Source organism: Drosophila eugracilis, unplaced genomic scaffold, assembly GCF_018153835.1.
Source record: "Drosophila eugracilis isolate 14026-0451.02 unplaced genomic scaffold, ASM1815383v1 contig_367, whole genome shotgun sequence".
NCBI lineage: Eukaryota > Metazoa > Arthropoda > Insecta > Diptera > Drosophilidae > Drosophila > Drosophila eugracilis.
In genome coordinates this window covers 5,636,974-5,655,410 of record NW_024573224.1, presented here as the reverse complement: position 1 = coordinate 5,655,410, position 18,437 = coordinate 5,636,974, and the positions used below count along the sequence as shown (strand labels likewise).

The 18,437-nt window shown below is 41.7% G+C and overlaps 2 protein-coding genes across 2 annotated transcripts; both read left to right on the top strand.

Annotated features, from left to right (window-relative positions):
• The first annotated feature begins 11 nt into the window (after positions 1-11).
• LOC108115744 (uridine diphosphate glucose pyrophosphatase NUDT14) lies at positions 12-725 on the top strand. Its single transcript, XM_017227314.2, has one exon. It carries the CDS (start codon positions 12-14, stop codon positions 723-725), a length of 714 nt encoding a protein of 237 aa, XP_017082803.1.
• A 202-nt stretch (positions 726-927) lies between these two features.
• On the top strand, positions 928-2,275 carry LOC108115763 (uridine diphosphate glucose pyrophosphatase NUDT14). Its single transcript, XM_017227331.2, has 2 exons — positions 928-1,375; positions 1,787-2,275. Exons 1-2 carry the CDS (start codon positions 972-974, stop codon positions 2,019-2,021), a joined length of 639 nt encoding a protein of 212 aa, XP_017082820.1. The 5' UTR covers positions 928-971; the 3' UTR covers positions 2,022-2,275.
• The last annotated feature ends 16,162 nt before the right edge of the window (positions 2,276-18,437 follow it).

The window sequence follows — 18,437 nt, the reverse complement described above, 5'->3', positions numbered from 1 at the left end:
AAATAACAAAAATGTTCAAGCTACTTGGAGGCCTGCCTCGCTCCAGGTTTTCATCTGCCAAGTTAAGATTTCAGAGCCAGCCAAGCTGTATTTCGAAGATATGGTTTGGGCCTCTTCCCAAAGACTCCAATTGGGTGAAACCAGGTCGCCTACACTATATTGAAGATGAGGTAGAAAAGCAAACGGACATAATAAAAACCATAGATGGCGTAGTGGTGCTGCTGTACAACAAATCCCGGAAGAAGCTGATCTTAGTGAAACAGTTTAGAGCAGCTGTTTACCATGGAATTTATTCTGCCGGATCTTTAGACATGTCTAAAGGAGAAGCTGATCTGGATAAATTTCCTCCGGGAATAGGATTTACTTTGGAACTTTGTGGTGGTGCCGTTGACAAAGACAAAACTCTAGAGGAAATTGCCAAGGAGGAAGCGCTGGAGGAATGCGGATACGAGGTGTCCACGGAATCCCTGCAGCATGTATTCGATTATAGGTCGGGCATTGGAACCACTAGTAATGCTATGACTATGTATTATTGCGAGGTGTGCGATGATCAGAAAGTATCAGAAGGCGGTGGCGTTGAAACTGAGAAAATCCAAGTTTTGGAGATGTCTTTAGAGGAGTCAAGGAAAATGATTGAAACTGGGACTAAAACGAACGGTGGACCGTCGACTTTACTGGGGTTACTGTGGTTCTTTCTCTACAAGGCTCCTCAGGTTTCTACTTAAAACTTAAAAAAAAAATATTTTAATAAATTCTCAAATATATAAGAATCTGACTTTTTTCTTTTAACGAACTTTTTAAATTCAAATAGTGTTACCGTATGGTGCCTGGCTTTAAATGCCAGAAAAGCTCCCCCAAAACAAAAGCTGCCATCTGATTGTGGCTCACCATCGCCGGTTGAAGCTTTCCCAATCAGCTGTTGCCAGTTCCACTGCCGTGTTATTGTGCCGCCCCACGTCCGCTTATTCAGCATGGAAAACGTTTCCAAGATCTGGCTGGGACCTCTTCCCGAGGATTCACCCTATGTGAAGCCCTTCCGTCTGTATTACGTACAGAATGGCGTGGAAAAGAACTGGGATCTGCTAAAGGTCCACGATAGCGTGGCCATCATCTTGTACAACACGTCTCGCCAGAAACTGGTCCTGGTTCGCCAGTTCCGACCCGCTGTCTACCATGGCATCATCTCCAGTGCCAAGGGAAGTTTTGATAAGGTGGACCTTGAGGAGTTTCCGCCCGCAATAGGGGTAACCTTGGAGCTGTGCGCAGGAATTGTTGACAAGTCCAAGAGTTGGGTGGAGATCGCCCGAGAGGAAGTGGTCGAGGAGTGTGGCTACGATGTCCCAGTGGAACGGATCGAGGAAGTAATGGTTTATAGGTAAGTAGATGTTGTTAGAGGGCATATTATTGATGTCTTTAAAAAGCTTAAAATGCATTTAGTATCTCGTTAAGATTTAATAGTTGGTTTTACTTTTCTTTGGTAGTAAAATATTTTACCGGCTTTAATTAATGCTAAAAATATTACGGCAGTAAATAGTTACATTCACAACTATAAACAAAGTCTTTTAGTACTTAATTGATTTTTCAACAACTTCCTCAACAACTGGCCGTAACAACTTTGTTAGGTTTCAGTGAAAATATTATATCGGAAAATGTTGACAAACTATCACATAAAATAAACAAACTATAAAGAATTTGATAACGGAAGATATAAAATCTTATCTATTTGTAAGAGTTGTCTAAGAAGTCTAGAAAATAACTCTAGAGTAATTCCCTCAATCCCTTCCAGGTCTGGCGTTGGCTCATCGGGTGCCAAGCAAATCATGTACTACTGTGAGGTGACTGATGCGGACAAGGCCACCAGTGGCGGCGGAGTCGAGGACGAGATTATCGAGGTGGTGGAGCTATCCTTGGAGGAGGCCAAGCGAATGATCCAGCAGGGAGCCGTAAACAACAGCCCGCCCAGCTGTCTCATGGGCCTGATGTGGTTCTTTGCCAACCGGGCACCCAGTGCCAGTGCCTGAGGCAAAAGTTGTTGTTGATACTACAGCAAGATAAGCGGCGGCAGTGATAAGATGATAAGATGCGTCCGCATCCGCAGCGTTGCCTTAGTAACTTGTATTAGACAACACGAATTCAAAATGCTTTCCAACCGAGAACATTGTGAGTGCGCTTAGCGCATACGATAATACTGAAATTCCCGTGCCGTTTGAGGCTTACCTTATGATATGTACTGTGTAATATGTAATAAACCCCTGGCCAGCTGTCCGCTCATGAATTCGGTCAAGACGTCTCCCACTTCCAATGTACTTCCACTCCCACCGTTGCAGCCAAGTGCATAAATCGCCTATAAATCAAAATGCCGCAAGACGCTGCTGCTGCAGAAGCTCCAAACGGGTTCCGCTTTTCTCCGATCCCATCCGATCCGATCCGATGCGAAGCGATGGGACCTGGGACCCATGGACCCACGGACCAATGGACCCCATCCCAATCCCGACCCATCCGAACCGAAGCTGTGTGCCGTTTTTGGGGCCCTGTCAGGCAGCGTGTTGCTGGGATCAGGTTACTTATTTATACACGGCCAGGGACTTTAGCTTCCATGAACGCTCCTGGTACTCCTGGGCACAGAGAAAGAAATATTATTATGCCAGGGGGTCATCTTTATTATCATACATTCCATATTAGTTCTTTCACTTTTACTTACAATATATTTAAATAGCATTAATATGCTTATCCCATTGTCATTATTAACCTGTTTTTAAATATTATCATTAACATTTTCTAAAATAAATTATACTATCATTTAGAAAATTTCAAGAAATACTTATTTTCTAGATATTAACAACCCAAACTGAATATCTATGATATGTCTAGATCTATAATATCTTATAGTACACAATATTAATATCATTTACTACATTTTCTATTAGTCATCAAATTATTTTCTGTGTACCAGCATCTATCCATTTTATAGCCTCGTATTCATCCTCCATTTCCATCCATCCCGGTTCAGCGGTCATGGCGAGTGGTGGCGTGGAAATTTATTTACCCCAAAGCCATGATTTGGCAATATTTCAACATTGTAATAGAATTTCTTTCAGCCTTTTCAAACTTGACTTCCTTTTCGGCGTATACTCCTGCCTTTTGCCCCATATCCCCTATTCCTGCTCCAGCTCCAGCTCCAGCTTCCAAACCCACAACCAAAATCCCCTCCTGCATCCTTAGCATGTGCGTGCATTCGATTTGCCGCTGATAATCAAGGCCGGTTCTTTGTTGTTGTCTGCTGTTCGCTTGCGTGTTAACCTCATGTAAATTATGGACCCGAGGCGGAGGAGCCGTCGGCAGCAGAGTCAACAAAAATGCGAGTGTTGAAATTATATTTAATTTGCATATGTTGGCGGACGACCAGGCAGTCCAGGAGGCCCCTCAGAGACTTGGGGATGCAAATGAGTTGAGGGAGTTCCACGTGGATCAGGTGTAATGTCGACAAGAGGGATTTGTCACGACAGCAGTGGCTCTCAAACTGTAGATATTGTAGTTTTGTGAATGGTTGAGGTGCTGACTATTTGATGGTTATAAAGTGAATAAATTATGAAAAAATCATGAAAATTATAAGGTAAATTCTTTTCTTACTAAAGCAAGGCTATCACTAATCACTGATAACTTAAAATTAATTGTGAAATCTGTGAAAAACATTTATAGAGTGTAGTTACAGTTCCCTTGAAACCTCTAATGAATGAAAGCGGTTTCTTTTGCGTTAATTTAATGGCAGTTCCGTATTCCAGAGCGATTTCTTTTGATTTGTCTGGCGACAGTTTCGCAGCAGCAACTTACTGCTGGAATTGCAGTTGCAGTTGCTTCCTCATCACACTGAAACCCATCTGTCGCCTGTCACCTGCTCCCGTTTGAAGTGGTCGCTGTTGCTCCCCAAGGTGCAAATCGACGCCGGCGGAGCCGACTGATTGCTTTTCCACGCAGAAAAATAAGATCATTTTGATTTCGATGTTGGTATATTCCAAATAATTGATTAAGTAAGTTATAAAAAACACAGAAAATATGCCTTGAATTGGATTACTCACAGAATTAATATTAAATATATTTTTAACTTTACCAAATTAGTATTATCTCTTTGATATTTAAATACATTACACTTTGCTTTCTGTGTGGCTTTACCTTTTGGCTTTGCTTAGTTGTGCAAGTCCAAAGTACAGAATTGCAATTATTTCATAATCACGTCCCAATTTATGTGCTGCCGGAGCAGCGGCGGCGATAGGCCAGAGATTGCCATTTCGAATCAAAGCTTCTTTCTATTCCTGCGGACCCAACTGACCTCCAGTGGCTATGGCTAAGAGCTATGGCTCTATGGGGCTCTTGCCTCTGAGAACCCAATCCCAATCGCAAAATGGCGTCCGCACACGAACGGGAGCGAAAAAGTTCCAGGCGAAGATTACGGGGGATTGGTTGGTTTCAATTCTGGGATGGGAAGACGGAAGATCAAGAAATCGCGATCATGAGCTGCTGCGCGGCTCCGTTTCCAGTGCGCATGCGAAAATTAAGTGCAGCCAGCAACAATCATAACAACAACAGCAAAATTACCTGTAAAACAGTTATGGTTTTTGTTGTTGCTGCTGCCGCTGCTGCTGCGGCTGCTGCTGTGGAGCAATAATGAAATTTTTTATCGGATTTGATTATAAGTTGCCCAGCTACAACCCGGCCACCCCGCCGTCGTAATCTGCCAATAAGAAGAAAAGTAAGCAAGGTAGGAGCACTGAGAATATTTTTTAGAATTTATAAAATTCTAAAGATTTTCAAATTTCTAAAAAGATTTTCTTAAGAGTCGTAAATATTTTGACCAATAGAGTTCGATCTATTAAAAATCTAATGTAACAGGCTTAGTATCAATGTTTTAATTTAAATTTTTTTCAGTGCCTTCTGCTGGTAGCTGCCTAGCAGGGAATGGGATTGGGTTGGCTATACGGGGGGTTTCGAGGGAAACTATGCAGCCGCCGCTCATTGATTCCGCCTGCCGTCCATCGGCCGTTGTCCGTCGTGATGCACTTTAATGAAATGAAATCTTATACTATCATGAGGCGCATGAACTGTAAAGCCGCAGCAGCTCAGGCTGAATCTGAAGTCCAAGCCAGAGCCAAAACCAAAACCAAAGACTCCAAACTACAGTCCAAGTCTGCAGCTTTGGCCACTCAAAATGTATAATTATCTGGCGGTTTTATCCGTTTGCCAATATTAAATTTCTCATCACGCCCAGAGAGAGGAAAATGCAGTTGCAGTGGCTGCTCCCGAAGCTGCCGCTTCAACCTGGGTTGGTTCTTGGTTAAGTTTACAGGTGGGAGGAAGAGGCGGAAGGAGAAGAGATCCGAGGAGTGATCGGTGGAGCTGGAGGTGGGGTTGTCCCGCTTCATGGGCACGGGCGCCGTCAAACAATTAATAAAAGGCCAAATGTCTGCAATGAAATTTATGCGGCTGCCTTTGCCATCGAGTTATATATAGGCTTCGGATTTCGGTCTGGCGTTTTGCTTTTCCGCTCCTGACGCGGCAGTGGCCAAAAGGAAAAGGCTTCGATGGCGGCTTTACCGTTTTAATGCTCGGCGGACTTTCTAAAATCGATGCCACCGGCTTCGGGGTCGAGGGCTTCTTGGGGCGTTGTTCCCGCACCTTGCTCTCTGGTTGCCCAGATCCGGAGATATGTGCTCCGCAAGGTGCGGCATCCGACAGATTGGGCACAAGAACTGCCATAAATGTGTGTCAAGTGGTGGCAGCACAGTGCCTGAAAACAACAATCCAACATAATTATGGTTATTAGCCGCGAATCAGTTTAGAATTTATAATTAATGAAGCTCAGTTTTGCACGGCAGTTAGTTCGTGTGGTAAGTCTTTTGATTTGGCGTCTGGCTTGGGAAGAACTTAAGTAGCTTAGTTTTATTATGTTGTAAAATCAGTTCATTTCAGTCATAAGAAATCTAATAATAATAAGAAATCATTTCAGTTTTATCATAATATTGGCCATGGCAGTAATCTTTTGGCCGTTAACCTTTAAATATTGATCCATTTCCCAGCCTCCGCATCACCCGAAACAGTAGGAAAAATTCGGCACTGTCGTTGGCTCTATGCACGTGTTGCCATTTTAATTGCCTTCAAAGTGACAACAAATATTTTTTGCCAAATGCGTATAATTGAAATTAAGTCATAAATGGTTAAAAATGCCGACCAAGCGCGGCACATTGGACATGGCTAGCAAATACTAATGAAGCCGGGCCAAGTCGGGCCAGATGGCGAAAAAATTTCACACTCTTTGCCTTGATTTATGACAGTCCGACATAGCACATAACATAACACGGACAACCTCCATGGAAGGAAACTCGTCGTCCAGTGGCTCCAAAACCGATGCACCTGCCCAACTGATTGATTTGCAGGCCTTTTGCACTCGAAGCCAGCTTTAATTACGCGCACTTTTCGGCCTCTCAACTGGAGTTCTCTCTCTTTTTCCGGTTGAAGCATCTCATCAGTTTCTCTGTTTCCCCTATAGTTTCTCTTGACCTGCTCTTAAGCTTGGATATCTCTTCAAGCCTTGATACTCTCTTAAGCATTCGTTAGACCCGACTTAGATATGTGCTCCGCCCCCTTGGAGCGGAAATCGAGAAACCACAAACCGCAGACTGCGAAATATCCACAAAGAAAGTGCCAAAATGGGGCGATACAAATTTGCTTTGCCATTGGGCTTTAATTAGTAGTCGAAGTTAAACTGTCTGCGGGTTAAATGACTCATTTACTGCCTTTTGTGTGGTCTAAAGTAGTGAAGTTAATTCACAAGGACTGGGACTTGCTTACTTACTTAGAAACTCCTCCTTTGTTAACCCTTTGATTATTTGGCATTTTGTTTAGATTTATGTAAGCATCAGAGCTTAAGTTTAAAATGATTATCAAGATGAACTATTTTTTACTAAAATACATTCCTCTAAAAGATATAAAAGATAAACTTCCAATTAGATTTTATCTGATAACAAAACTCCTATCTATTTTCTAGAATTTCCTTTCGTATAAACCCCAAGACCATTTAAAGGGTTAACAAGCCACCAGAAGGAGCGACCACACAATTAAAAATCATTTGCATATCAAACAATAAAACAAGCACTCCAACAAGAACCGCAGCAGATATATATATATATACATCGATGACTAAGGATGCCTGGGAAGTCGGCGAGGGAAAAGTGAAACTCGGCCTGATCTGGCTGATAAGTCCGAGGGAAGGCCGCCTGCACGGACACACACAAGTAATGGCGCATTAAAAGTCAAAGTCAAAATCAACAAAGCACCGAGATGGCCTAAACAAGATCCTGATAAGGAACCAATACCAATCATGATGGGAAGATGGGCACTGGGATCGGGGATTGGGGAGTTGGGGTTTTGGAAGACCCCAGCAGCTGCCACCGGCGACGTCCGGCTATTCGGTGATTCGGCGATCTCGACGACAACGTTGACCGCAACAACTTAGTTGCCGCTCGCCAGTTGTTGAACTTAACGCGAAATCTTTCCGTCTGGCTCAGCGCCTGGGAAATTAACTACAGTCAAGCTTATTTGGAATAAAAAATCAGAAAGAAATTTCCGATTATAATTTCCTGAGAGAAACATATATCTCGTTGAAAAGAAGTCAGAAGACTCTTACGGAGTCTAAATTTTATTGAAAATGCTTAGTAATATACCACTTATTGAAGCTGTACTGTCTATGAATACCAAAAAATAAAGAACGTATCCTAAACGGCAGCACATTTCGGCAAAGTCCAACTTCCACTTCCAAGTCTGGCCAAGTCTGGGACGTCGTATGCACTTTGAAGGAACTGAGTTGAGTTGATCTGAGGTGAGCTGAGCTGAACGGACAGCGATCGTTGGTTCTGGCCGGTTCGGCTGGGTTATCTGATTTTAATTAAACGGCATCGCATAATAAATTATCTTCATTAGGGTTGCTGGGGGAATCGCTGAGATGGGATCCCGATCCCGATGCCGAAACGAAATGAAACAGAATTGACTCCGAGTCCGAGTCCGAGTTCGAGTCCGAGGCCTGACGAAATATTCGAACGCTCCAGTGGCCAAGCAACCCCCTTACTTTAACGCTCCTGGCCACCGGGAACCCCCTCGCAACCCCATTCCTATATGAGACCATAAATCAAAACAAGCCCATCCAACGATGCAGTGCGTGTGTTCCACTCCTAGACGCTCCCCTTTGGCCATCGATCCGCCATGGGCTCATGTTCATTAATGAAAAACCGGACCAACTGTCAAATAGAATCTGCAAATCATTCGACGCGACGGCTGTGCGCCGTTGACAGTTGGAAAAGCGCTGCCGCTGAGCTCGGGAAAAATCAACACATGCTTAGATAATAAAAAAAAAAAATAAAATAAAAAAGGCTGGAAGAAAAAAGTGAACAAGATCGTGTGGCTAATTGGGATAAAACGAAGATTGAATGTGCTTTCGGTTTAAGAACTTAATAAACTTAACTATGTTATGGAAGTTTCAGTTAGTAGAGGCTATTAAAATCTCATAAAATTGTATTAGCTTATTCTGGGATCTTCTGATTTTAAGTTTTAAAATCGATTTAACATATATATATTTTGTTTTACTTTATTTGTATCTTAAAATATATTTGAACGTACCTTTATACATATATCGGACTTTTATTCACACGTTCCAGAATGGAGTTAAATTCATTTAAAATTCTTATCGCAGATTATTTGTGTTTCTATAAAGAGAAATAATTTGTACAAATCATGTTTTGACAATACTTCTTTGAATCATCAAGTCAGAACAAACTATAATGAGTGGTCAACAGCCGTAATCTTCCAGATCGGATATCTTTCCGTAGAATAGTGCTGGCGATTTGAACAAGCTGATCTAACCCGGCGATGAGAGAGTATGAGGCTGTGTGGAATCAATCGAGAGAAGATTTAACTGGAAGTGGAGCACAAACCGGTTGCACATGGTCAACTGATTGACGAGTTGCGTACCTCAAATGTGCAGCTAACACGCACACAGGTGCGTGCCCCTCGAGGAGCATCCATCTGTGTGGGTATTTGTATTTATTTATTTTTCTTTTCTGTTTTTTTTCTGGTTTTTTTTTTCCATCATCAATAATGGCAGCCAAAGGAAGCGCATGTACATGTCCATGTAGCGCTTAATGATCTTGAAATCGAAGTTGCATTAGCATTGAATGTGCGCATGCGCAGCAGTCGCAAAATGTTTCAATTATTTGTAGGCATTCGAGAGATAAAGCAACGGCGGCAACAACAACAAATTATGAATAATCGAGTTCATTAATCAAGTGTTAATCTTCATGCATGGGCCGCATTTACAGGCCAAACATAAGAAATAATGGGAGATACAAGACCAAAATCTAACCCAAAACAGCCTCCAGCTTCCAGCGGCCAGTTGCCGAGCCGAAAATCTCTAATTTATTGCCTTCCTAGCATTTGGCTAATGAAGACATAAAAACCGCAATCAAATTAAATATTTTTCTTCATGGGAACAAAATGTAAGCGGACCGCATTACTCATCCAACATCTTAGTTGGGCTAGAAATTGTTTTTGACCTTGTCTGGCCACCAAGTGGAACTAAAGTGTTTGGCGCCCTTTAAACCCTTTGTCTTCAACCGAATCGAACCATTCTATCTAGAAATTCAATAATTTTCTGGGCTGAATTCCAATTTGTGATTATATTTTAATTATGATTTTAGAATTTGTGGCCCTTTCGAAGGCGTGAAATCTAAATTTGTGGTCTAAGGATTGAAAAATAAAAAAGTTTTAATTTGTTTAATTAACTCGTAAGATGCCCAAGAAGGATCCAAAAATCTTGTTTTATCTTAACTCCTTAAGCATTCAAGAAAATTTAAAGAAAGAAAAATTCAAGCACTTCCTGAACGATGTAAAAGTAGTCAGTAACATTTTACGTATTTCTTTAAAAACTGGTCCAACTTACGTTATAAAAGACTTGTATACTTTTATTAATCGAAAAAGAAAACGACGACTCCCATTAGTTTTTTAATCCAAAACTCAATATCTTTGACCCGAATTTCTCAGCTTAAAAACCGGAATTAAGGTCCAATCAAATGCAAATGCTTTGAGCAAAAAGTGAACAAAGCAGGCCAGAAAGCAGGAAAAACCTCGAAAATTGCAGAGCTAAAGCCAACGGGCCACGCCCCCCTAAAGCTGAGCTTCCTCATTTCACATAAGTCAAACAAAATGCGCCCTTTGCTCGATGACTTCGCCTCCAGATTATGGCTCCCCTTATTAAGGCCGCATAAACCCAAATTAAATTGTCGAATTAAGGCAACATTTAACGGCGAACCACGAAACTCTCAGTTGGCGGGGTGTAAAGGGAGAACAAGTTATAAATTTAAATTAAAACATATGCAATAAAATGTAAATCTCGCGAAATAATAAATGTCTGCGCAGCGACTTTAAATGATGTAAAGCCCGCACATTTTTGTGTCCGTCCGTGGATGTTGGCTAAATGTACGTATAATGCGTCGGGGATCAACATGGCCACAATTTGCCGCTCTTGTTGTTGCCACAAATTATATGGTTTGGTCCAAAACTTGCGAATTATGTACGGGGCTCGTGTACAGTGAAATATGAATTACAAGCACCATGGCGAGGGAGACGAAGATTGAAGGAATCTTGGCCGGGCAAGAAATTAAGTTAAAAATAAAACTCAAGTTGAAGACCAACTCGAAAGGTAACAAAAAACATGCAGGCCACAACTACTGTAGGTAAACACAAACAATAACAAAAACACGCCAGTAACATCCAAAAAATTTACAAGTCACTGGCACTCACACATGGCCGAGGGAGATGGATCCACGGACATGGGGCAGGGCTGCAGAGCAAGTTTGGGTTTGGGCTTGAAGAAGAAGACCTGGAAGGAGTATAAAAAATCAAATTAAACTTCTTACGGATCCCGCTCTGGGTCTTCGAGAAAACATAAAGCTCCCAAAGTCCGAGAACCAGAGCATAGTAAACACAAAAAACACAAAGCACACACGTATGAGGCATAAAACCCAGGCTTTGTTGGGTTCTAGAGATGGGTTCGTGCCGGGAAACTTATGGGAAGACCTTGAATTCGTAAAAATATTAACACTATCCATTCTGTTCATTGAATTTTCCTATGAAAATAGCCATCTTGTTATTTTAAATTATATGTTATCTAAGTTTAAGAGATCTGTCTCATAATAACAAATTTGATCACTTAAACTCCGATTAGAGAATCACAAAAAATATAAATTCTTCTCATAAATCGTAAGTTATATTCCTCTTACTGACACCTTAATCAACTTAACACTCTGAAATCATTTAATCCTAATAAAAATGTATTACATTTTGATCTTCTTTTCCCCTTCAGTCGCCTCAATATTATCGTATTAAACGCATTAATCATATTAAATTTAATTTTTATAGTCAAAAACCATTGCTTAATGGCAATGGCCGGAAAATTGTAATAAATACCCATGCGGTCTTAACATTTTGTACTATAATATTTCTTCCAACACAACCAAGGTGCCATTCACGCTGTCATCCCCATTCTGAGCCTCAGCGAAGCGCATAATCCAAAGAACCCAAAGGGGCTCCAAAGAAACATTTGTGAGTCGAGCAAATAACACTTTATTTCATTCATTTAACAGGTTTCATTTATGAGCGGCCAACAACACCAACGGCCAGTCCGTCAGTCAGTCAGTCAGCATCAGCCTCCGATTCCGATTCCGACTTCTCCTCCAACTTCAACTCAAAACTCCAACTCCCATACCATCTCCATCTCCAAACTCCATTCGGCGGCCCAGTGGTCAACGCGATTCAGCCCGGCTGCAGCAGCCCAAGTTGGCGATAGAGCTCGGAGTCAGTGCCAGACTAGGTAATGTTCCCACGAAACAGGTTGTGGGTCCACCTCACCTCATCTCAGCTCTGCTCTTAGCTCGGCGGTCCGCGGTCCTGCAACGACGGAACCCGGGCCAGCGACTCAAGCTGAAGTGTTGCGCCTTCGTGCATGGCCGAGAGCTATGGGCCACCGCCACTCTGGCTTTGGATGGGCTGGGCTCGCTTCTTTTAGTTTGCTGGGTACTTCTGCATTGAATGGGTATATAAGACGAATGAAATGATATGAAACGGAGAAGATAATGGAGGCTAACATGAAATTATGGCCTTTGTAGCAATTAGGATATCCAAATCTGTGTGTTAAATAGGTGAAAGGTACTTGTTACCAACTTATCTAGTTAATATTTTTCTGAAAGAAACATTCTGAAACTCATTAGTGAGTATTCCTTTGTCCAGACCATCTTATAAGTGTACTGCCAGTTTTTTATTTACAGCTATGTGCGAGCCGGGCCGAGTGTATATGGCCATGGGCAAGGCAATGCAAGTCGAGCGGCGGAGTCAGGGCTGCCACTGCATCTGAACTGGCGAGGAAACTGCAACTGCAACTGGAAGTTGGTAGCAGCACCTGGGGCTGGGTTCCGACCAAGTCCGCCGCTCGCACTTACTGCCAATGGCAGCGCCAAATCAAAATCTGTGCACAATTATGGCCTACACATCTGGCCAAGCCAGGGCAGGCCAGGCCCGACCAGCCGGGTCGGAATGGATTGGAATGGATCGGGTACGGGGATGGCGATGCTCGTGCTCCTCATAAATATTTAACGAGTTTCATTTTTAGCCAGCATTGTCTGAGGCATTTGCAGCATTCGCTTGGCCATTAGAAGATGTGGACGTAGACGCCTCATGAGCTCCCAATTAGTGTTGGATTACATATTTGTAGCCCGATCCTGCGGCATTGTAACCAAATTGGAACATATAAATTATGGACAAATTCGGCGGGAAGCCGAGCCGGATAAATGGATGGTATTAGAGCGTTGCTGATGGTGAATTATAAGTTCATTTAAAGCATTCAAATTGGAAATTAAATCGCAATGAATCATCACAAAAAAGCAACACCAAGACCGAACGCTGTTCGATTTAACGCCCCGGAATTGTTTGGTGAATAAACGAGATATTTCATCTAGCCCTGGCGCACATTGTTAGCAAACAAATTTCATTGTATCTGGGAAACCTATTTGTTGTACCTACCTATCTCCGACGCAATCCATCAAAAAGAAAGGGGCTCCGAGGAGCAGCGGGTTGTCCGTCCCTGAAATCCCCCTAAAAATAAAAAAAAGATCCCGCTGCCCATTAATTTATTGTTGTTATTACGGTGTGCTGGTAATCAACACGTTCCTTCGATGACCTTGCACTATACAACCATCGATCGTGTGATAAATCGAACGGAAATCATTAATAATCAGGCAAAATCAAAAGCGTTTCTTCGCCTAATGATTGGGATCGCTGCCCGTACCAGATACGAGTACTTATGTAAAACGCTAACAGCAATTTGAATTATGACGATTTAAATGTAGCATCCACAAGAAAGGCAAGCCCGACGATAGGATGCCCAACCCATAAAACAAATGTGCACTGCGGGAAATCAGCTGTGTTTATCTTAATACCCGTGGATCTTAGAGTAAAAGGGTATAGTGTGTAATATGTTTGTATATATTCTCGATCAGGATCACTTACCCAATCCGTTTATCCATCTGTTTGTCGCATGGACTCTGTAATCTCTGCAACTATTAGTAATCTTTAATTTAACTCAACATCCTTTGATTCCCAAATCTCTAAGTAAATATTTTGCTATTTCAAGTACTGAATAAATTCCAAAAAAATTTGAACTCATATTTATTTTCTCTGCACAAGCAAAATCTTTGATTTCCACAACCCAAAGGTTCCCGCCGCACTTGACGCTCTTTATCGAGTGGTCAGCGGGGCGATGAAAGTTCAAATCAAAACGATCGCGACGCGACTCCATCTGCGGATGAGCTTGGAAGTTTGGACTGATGTAACGCCGGTCTGAAGTATTTGATGGCATCTGGCGCGTCTTGGTTTGGCGTTTCGATGACAGCAAAATTGCAACTTCAGTTGCCTCCACTTGGCTGCGGATCCCGGGGCCATTGTTTATTGGTTTTCGCTTTGGCTAAATTATATGGCAGCTATATAAAAAAAAGAAATATCGAGAAATGCATATTTATAAGCAGCCAGGCGGAGACTCCGGCTCACGTTTTCATTTGCCAGGGAGCAGGGCATCGAACATGCGATGACAAAAAGACACGAAATCCTTTTTTTCCATTGGGGTTCCCCCTGTTAGCTTGGCCCCCTTGTTGCATTGTTGTTTTCTTGTATGACGGGATGCGACGCTTTTGACATGATCGGACATTTTCACAAATACGAAAAAAAGGGGGTAGAGTAAGGCTCCCATAAAACCAAAGCGCATCAAGTGCAAGTTCCCTATGCCCAGCACCAGCAACATTCCCATTCCCAATCCCATCCCGACTTGGGTTCTGAGTTGTCCCTGTTTCTTATTGTTCCTACTTAATGTCTTTAATATTCATGACCAAGCGAAAGTAAGCGACTTTGTCTCGATCGTGTCCAGCAAATCGAAGTCATCGAACGCTGATCGCACAACGTGTTGTGTCTCGTATTTGAGGTTGTTTTTGGTGCATGGCCTGGCAGCCACATCGAAAAGTCGCGATGCGTGTTTTTGGTATCTTCATATGTTTTGGGGGATACCATCTGGGTATAGTGATTTATTTGGTGAATTTATTTCAACTATCTCAACTTAAAACTATCTTTTTCAGTGATAAAATAGATAGATAATAAAATAATAAATTACAAAACTGGATAAATGTAAAGTAGCAATACCAAAAAACCCTTAAATCCAATTCCTTAATACTGCTTAATAACTATCTAAAATTATTATCAGTAGAACAAAGGGTAAGTAACTTCATTTAGAGTATCCCATAGCCACCTTCCCCTTTCTTCTGGCTGATTAAATCGAACGCGTAATTCAGCTTGGATAGATGTCTTAGTCCCTGTCCTGTCACTTTATACCTCCGATCCCCACCAGAAACCCCGCCAATTGGAGTGTGCCCATGCATGTTTATGAGCTTTGATGTTTTTAGTGTTTTTTTGTGAGTGTGTGGGAGTCGGATCGACTTGCAGTGGATCAGCGATGAAACATAAAACCTTTTATAGCTAAAACTGAAACTTGGGATCTAACACAGGGTCAACGACGAGCTCTTCTTCATCGTGTTTATGGGTATGTGTGTGGCATACAAAACAGCAGCTGAAATGTCAACTTCCGGTGGTGTGAGTGGTGCTGACCGATCGATGCAAATGCTTTGATTGTTAACGCTTCGAATACTTTCCAAGAACGCAACTCTTTCGGACGTCCATCAGTTGGTCTCTTGGGGAACCTTCTCTAACCCATCCCCACTGGCATTTCCTATGGCCCAACTGCTGTCCGGTGGCCAACAACACACCTTCTGGCGGCTGCCAGTTTGGCCAAGGGGCGGCGGATGGCGGTTGGCGGACGGCGGCTGGCGACCTGGCCAAGTCACGACTTCGGCAAAACATAAAAATATCGGCGGCAATAAATAATAACAACGATTTTCCAGACTATCTAGCCAGTTCAGCCGGACTCAACTAGCAGATAGGAGGAAGAGCTTTACACAGAAATAAATTGCAATATGAAGTTGATATGTAACTAGATTGGAAAATAAACTACACGATCTTATTTATATTTGGTGACCATATCATAGAAATATATTATATTAGAAATATAATAAAAAAAAGATAATTTGGATATAAGGTTACCATGTTTTACAGGTAATAAGAATGCGGAAAACATGTAAACTATTAAAATATTCAAATGTTATAATAAATATTTGAAATCCCTGATAAGCTCCATGAGTACAAGCTCATAAAATCTTCTAAACGAATTTTTTATCTACAAAAATTTGTAAGTGGAATAATAATCATAAAATAGGCATTTTATATGGTTAGGATATTGTGATTATTCATATTAGCTTTTTAGACTTTAATCTGAAAAAGTGGATGGAATATATATGGCTAAAAAGTCTTGATATATATTTTCTTTGTATGTACCGCTTGAGAGCGAGATGGCATGAAGTTGAAAAGAGAGGAAAGCCTAGAGGAGGGCGGCGAGACTTCATACTACGCCTGTTGTGCCATTTGCATGGCACTCTGGATTTTTATTTATTACACACACACTGCATATGCATGGCCATACAGACACATGTTTTTGGCATTTTATTGCCGCGGCTAATTTGCCATAAAGAAAGCGCCAAAAATTATTTGTTACCAATAATTTTGTTGCCTTTCTTGTTTTGTCGTTTTGGCCAGGCCGCGACTTGAATTATTTTGCATTGAAAATTTGTTTGGCAACCAGCGTGAGAAATTCCGCCTGCCTTTTGATATTTGAGACCGCACGCAGTGCGATAAGCGAGAAAGGGGGGGTGGCAGCCCCCAATAGCTACCCACACACACACACCTTCGAATGAGGTGTGAATTATCTGAGGAGGCCAACTCGGGTAACGAATCCAGTCCGATCGGATCGTCTTAGATGTCTCGTATATTCAAATTAAAATACATTTATGCAAATATAAATATGGACTGAGACCCGCTGGGGATTTTGACAGTTTTTCGTAGTTTTCATAGTGTTGGCCATCAAACTGCCGTTAAATGGTGGGTTTATTGGGCCCAAGTAGTTTGGGCCAACTGCCAAACGATAATGAGAAGCGCATTTCAAATCGATCTTGCCAACTTGTTTGGCTTAATTCACGACCCATTTGGCCAACGCCATGGCTGACATTTGTTGCTTGTTTTCAGATTTCAACTGTCACATAAATTTGACCCCTTTTGACCAAAGGAAACCGACTAGCCAGCGACCAGCCACCAAAATAATATCAATTAAATCGCTGAATGGCAGATTCTACCATAGTGTCCCGCCGTGTGGTTTGTGAAAATTTGAATTCCTAATGGCGTTTAGTGTCCAATAATGAGGGACATTTGTTTTATAATTTCATTAGCCGCTTGTCCGCTCTCGGGCAGTGCCATAACTTATTATAATTGCCTTTTGATTATTATGCGAGCGAAAAACTCACTGCGATTTGCATAAACATTTGATTGTTAAATTAATAAAAATTTTGTGAAAAGAGCGGACACAATGCGATATCGGAAATCGAATCTTGGGATCTGCGACCAAAGACCAACATCGTCAGCGATTTTTTATTGATGTTTATTACAGGTCCAAAAAATTGTCGCTTGTTTCGGATTTTTATTGTCTGTCGGCTGCGCTGACAAGTGCTACATGTTTTTTCGCTCGTTTTGATTTTATTTTTGTGTCTTTGATTTGAATTTGGGGATCTTAGATTTCTCCTCAGCCAAATACATATTTAATGTGATTGAAAATTATGGCAAATGTTTTCACAATCTTAACCGATGTATATGTGTATACTTAATGCAGCAACTGTGTGTTTTGAGTGTGTGTGAGTGGCGGAAACTTTTGGCTTAACCCTAATAACCTTGTTGGTTTTTAGTGGGACAGCAACAGCAGTTGCTAGTTAAGGCAAGACAAATTGACAAATAACATAACCTCACTTAACCCGGCTTGCAACGCCTTTTTGTTGGCCAAAATACCAGTAGCAGTCGACCAGGTCTAAAACGCGCTGTGTGGTAGGCCAATAAAAAAAGAACTGCAGGAAAAGCTCCTCCGAGGTGGAGCCGATCCGCAGGCAGCTTTAATTAGATGCCTCATGGGAGTATCTTTTTTCCAACCTTCTGCCACTTTGATACAGTGGGCCAAATTGAAATCTATTTGACTTAGATACTTTAGTGTTTATTAACCTTCAGGCTAGTGTTTGATTTTTTTATAATTTTCTTTACTTCATAAATACTTCTACAAAGACATTAAGATTTAATTTAAGATAATCAATAAGCATGTAATCCAAAGTGCAGTTTAAGTTAATGCACTTAAACCACCCTTCTGTTTCAACATTAACCAAACTTAAATTTAGACACAACTGATCCCAACTAACCCCTAAGCCTTTCCCACATCTCAACCACCCCGGCGTATACGTGATATTTGTAATTACTTTCTAAAACATTAGGCTACATAAATTCCACTGCTTATTTTGGGAAGCCTTTACCATTCGCTAGACGCTCTCCTTAAAATTGGCCATTGGAACTTTTTTGTGCCCAACAATTTCTCCGCCAACAACAACAACACGAAGCAATCCATGTAATGGCGACAATTCGCATACGCCCAGACAACCAGAAAAAAAAAGTCCTGAAAAAGAGACAAGAAACGTAACCAAGTCAGCAAAATAAAAAGGTTAATTGAGGAAACATCAGCGGACGGGCGTGATGTGAGCATCGCCCAAGTTGAGGGACCGATTTGATTTGAGCCAGCAACATAAGGAGGTCAGAGGGGTCACCACATATACACCTATGCATTGGGAGTCCATCTTAGCCAGTACTCACTGTACTGTACTGGC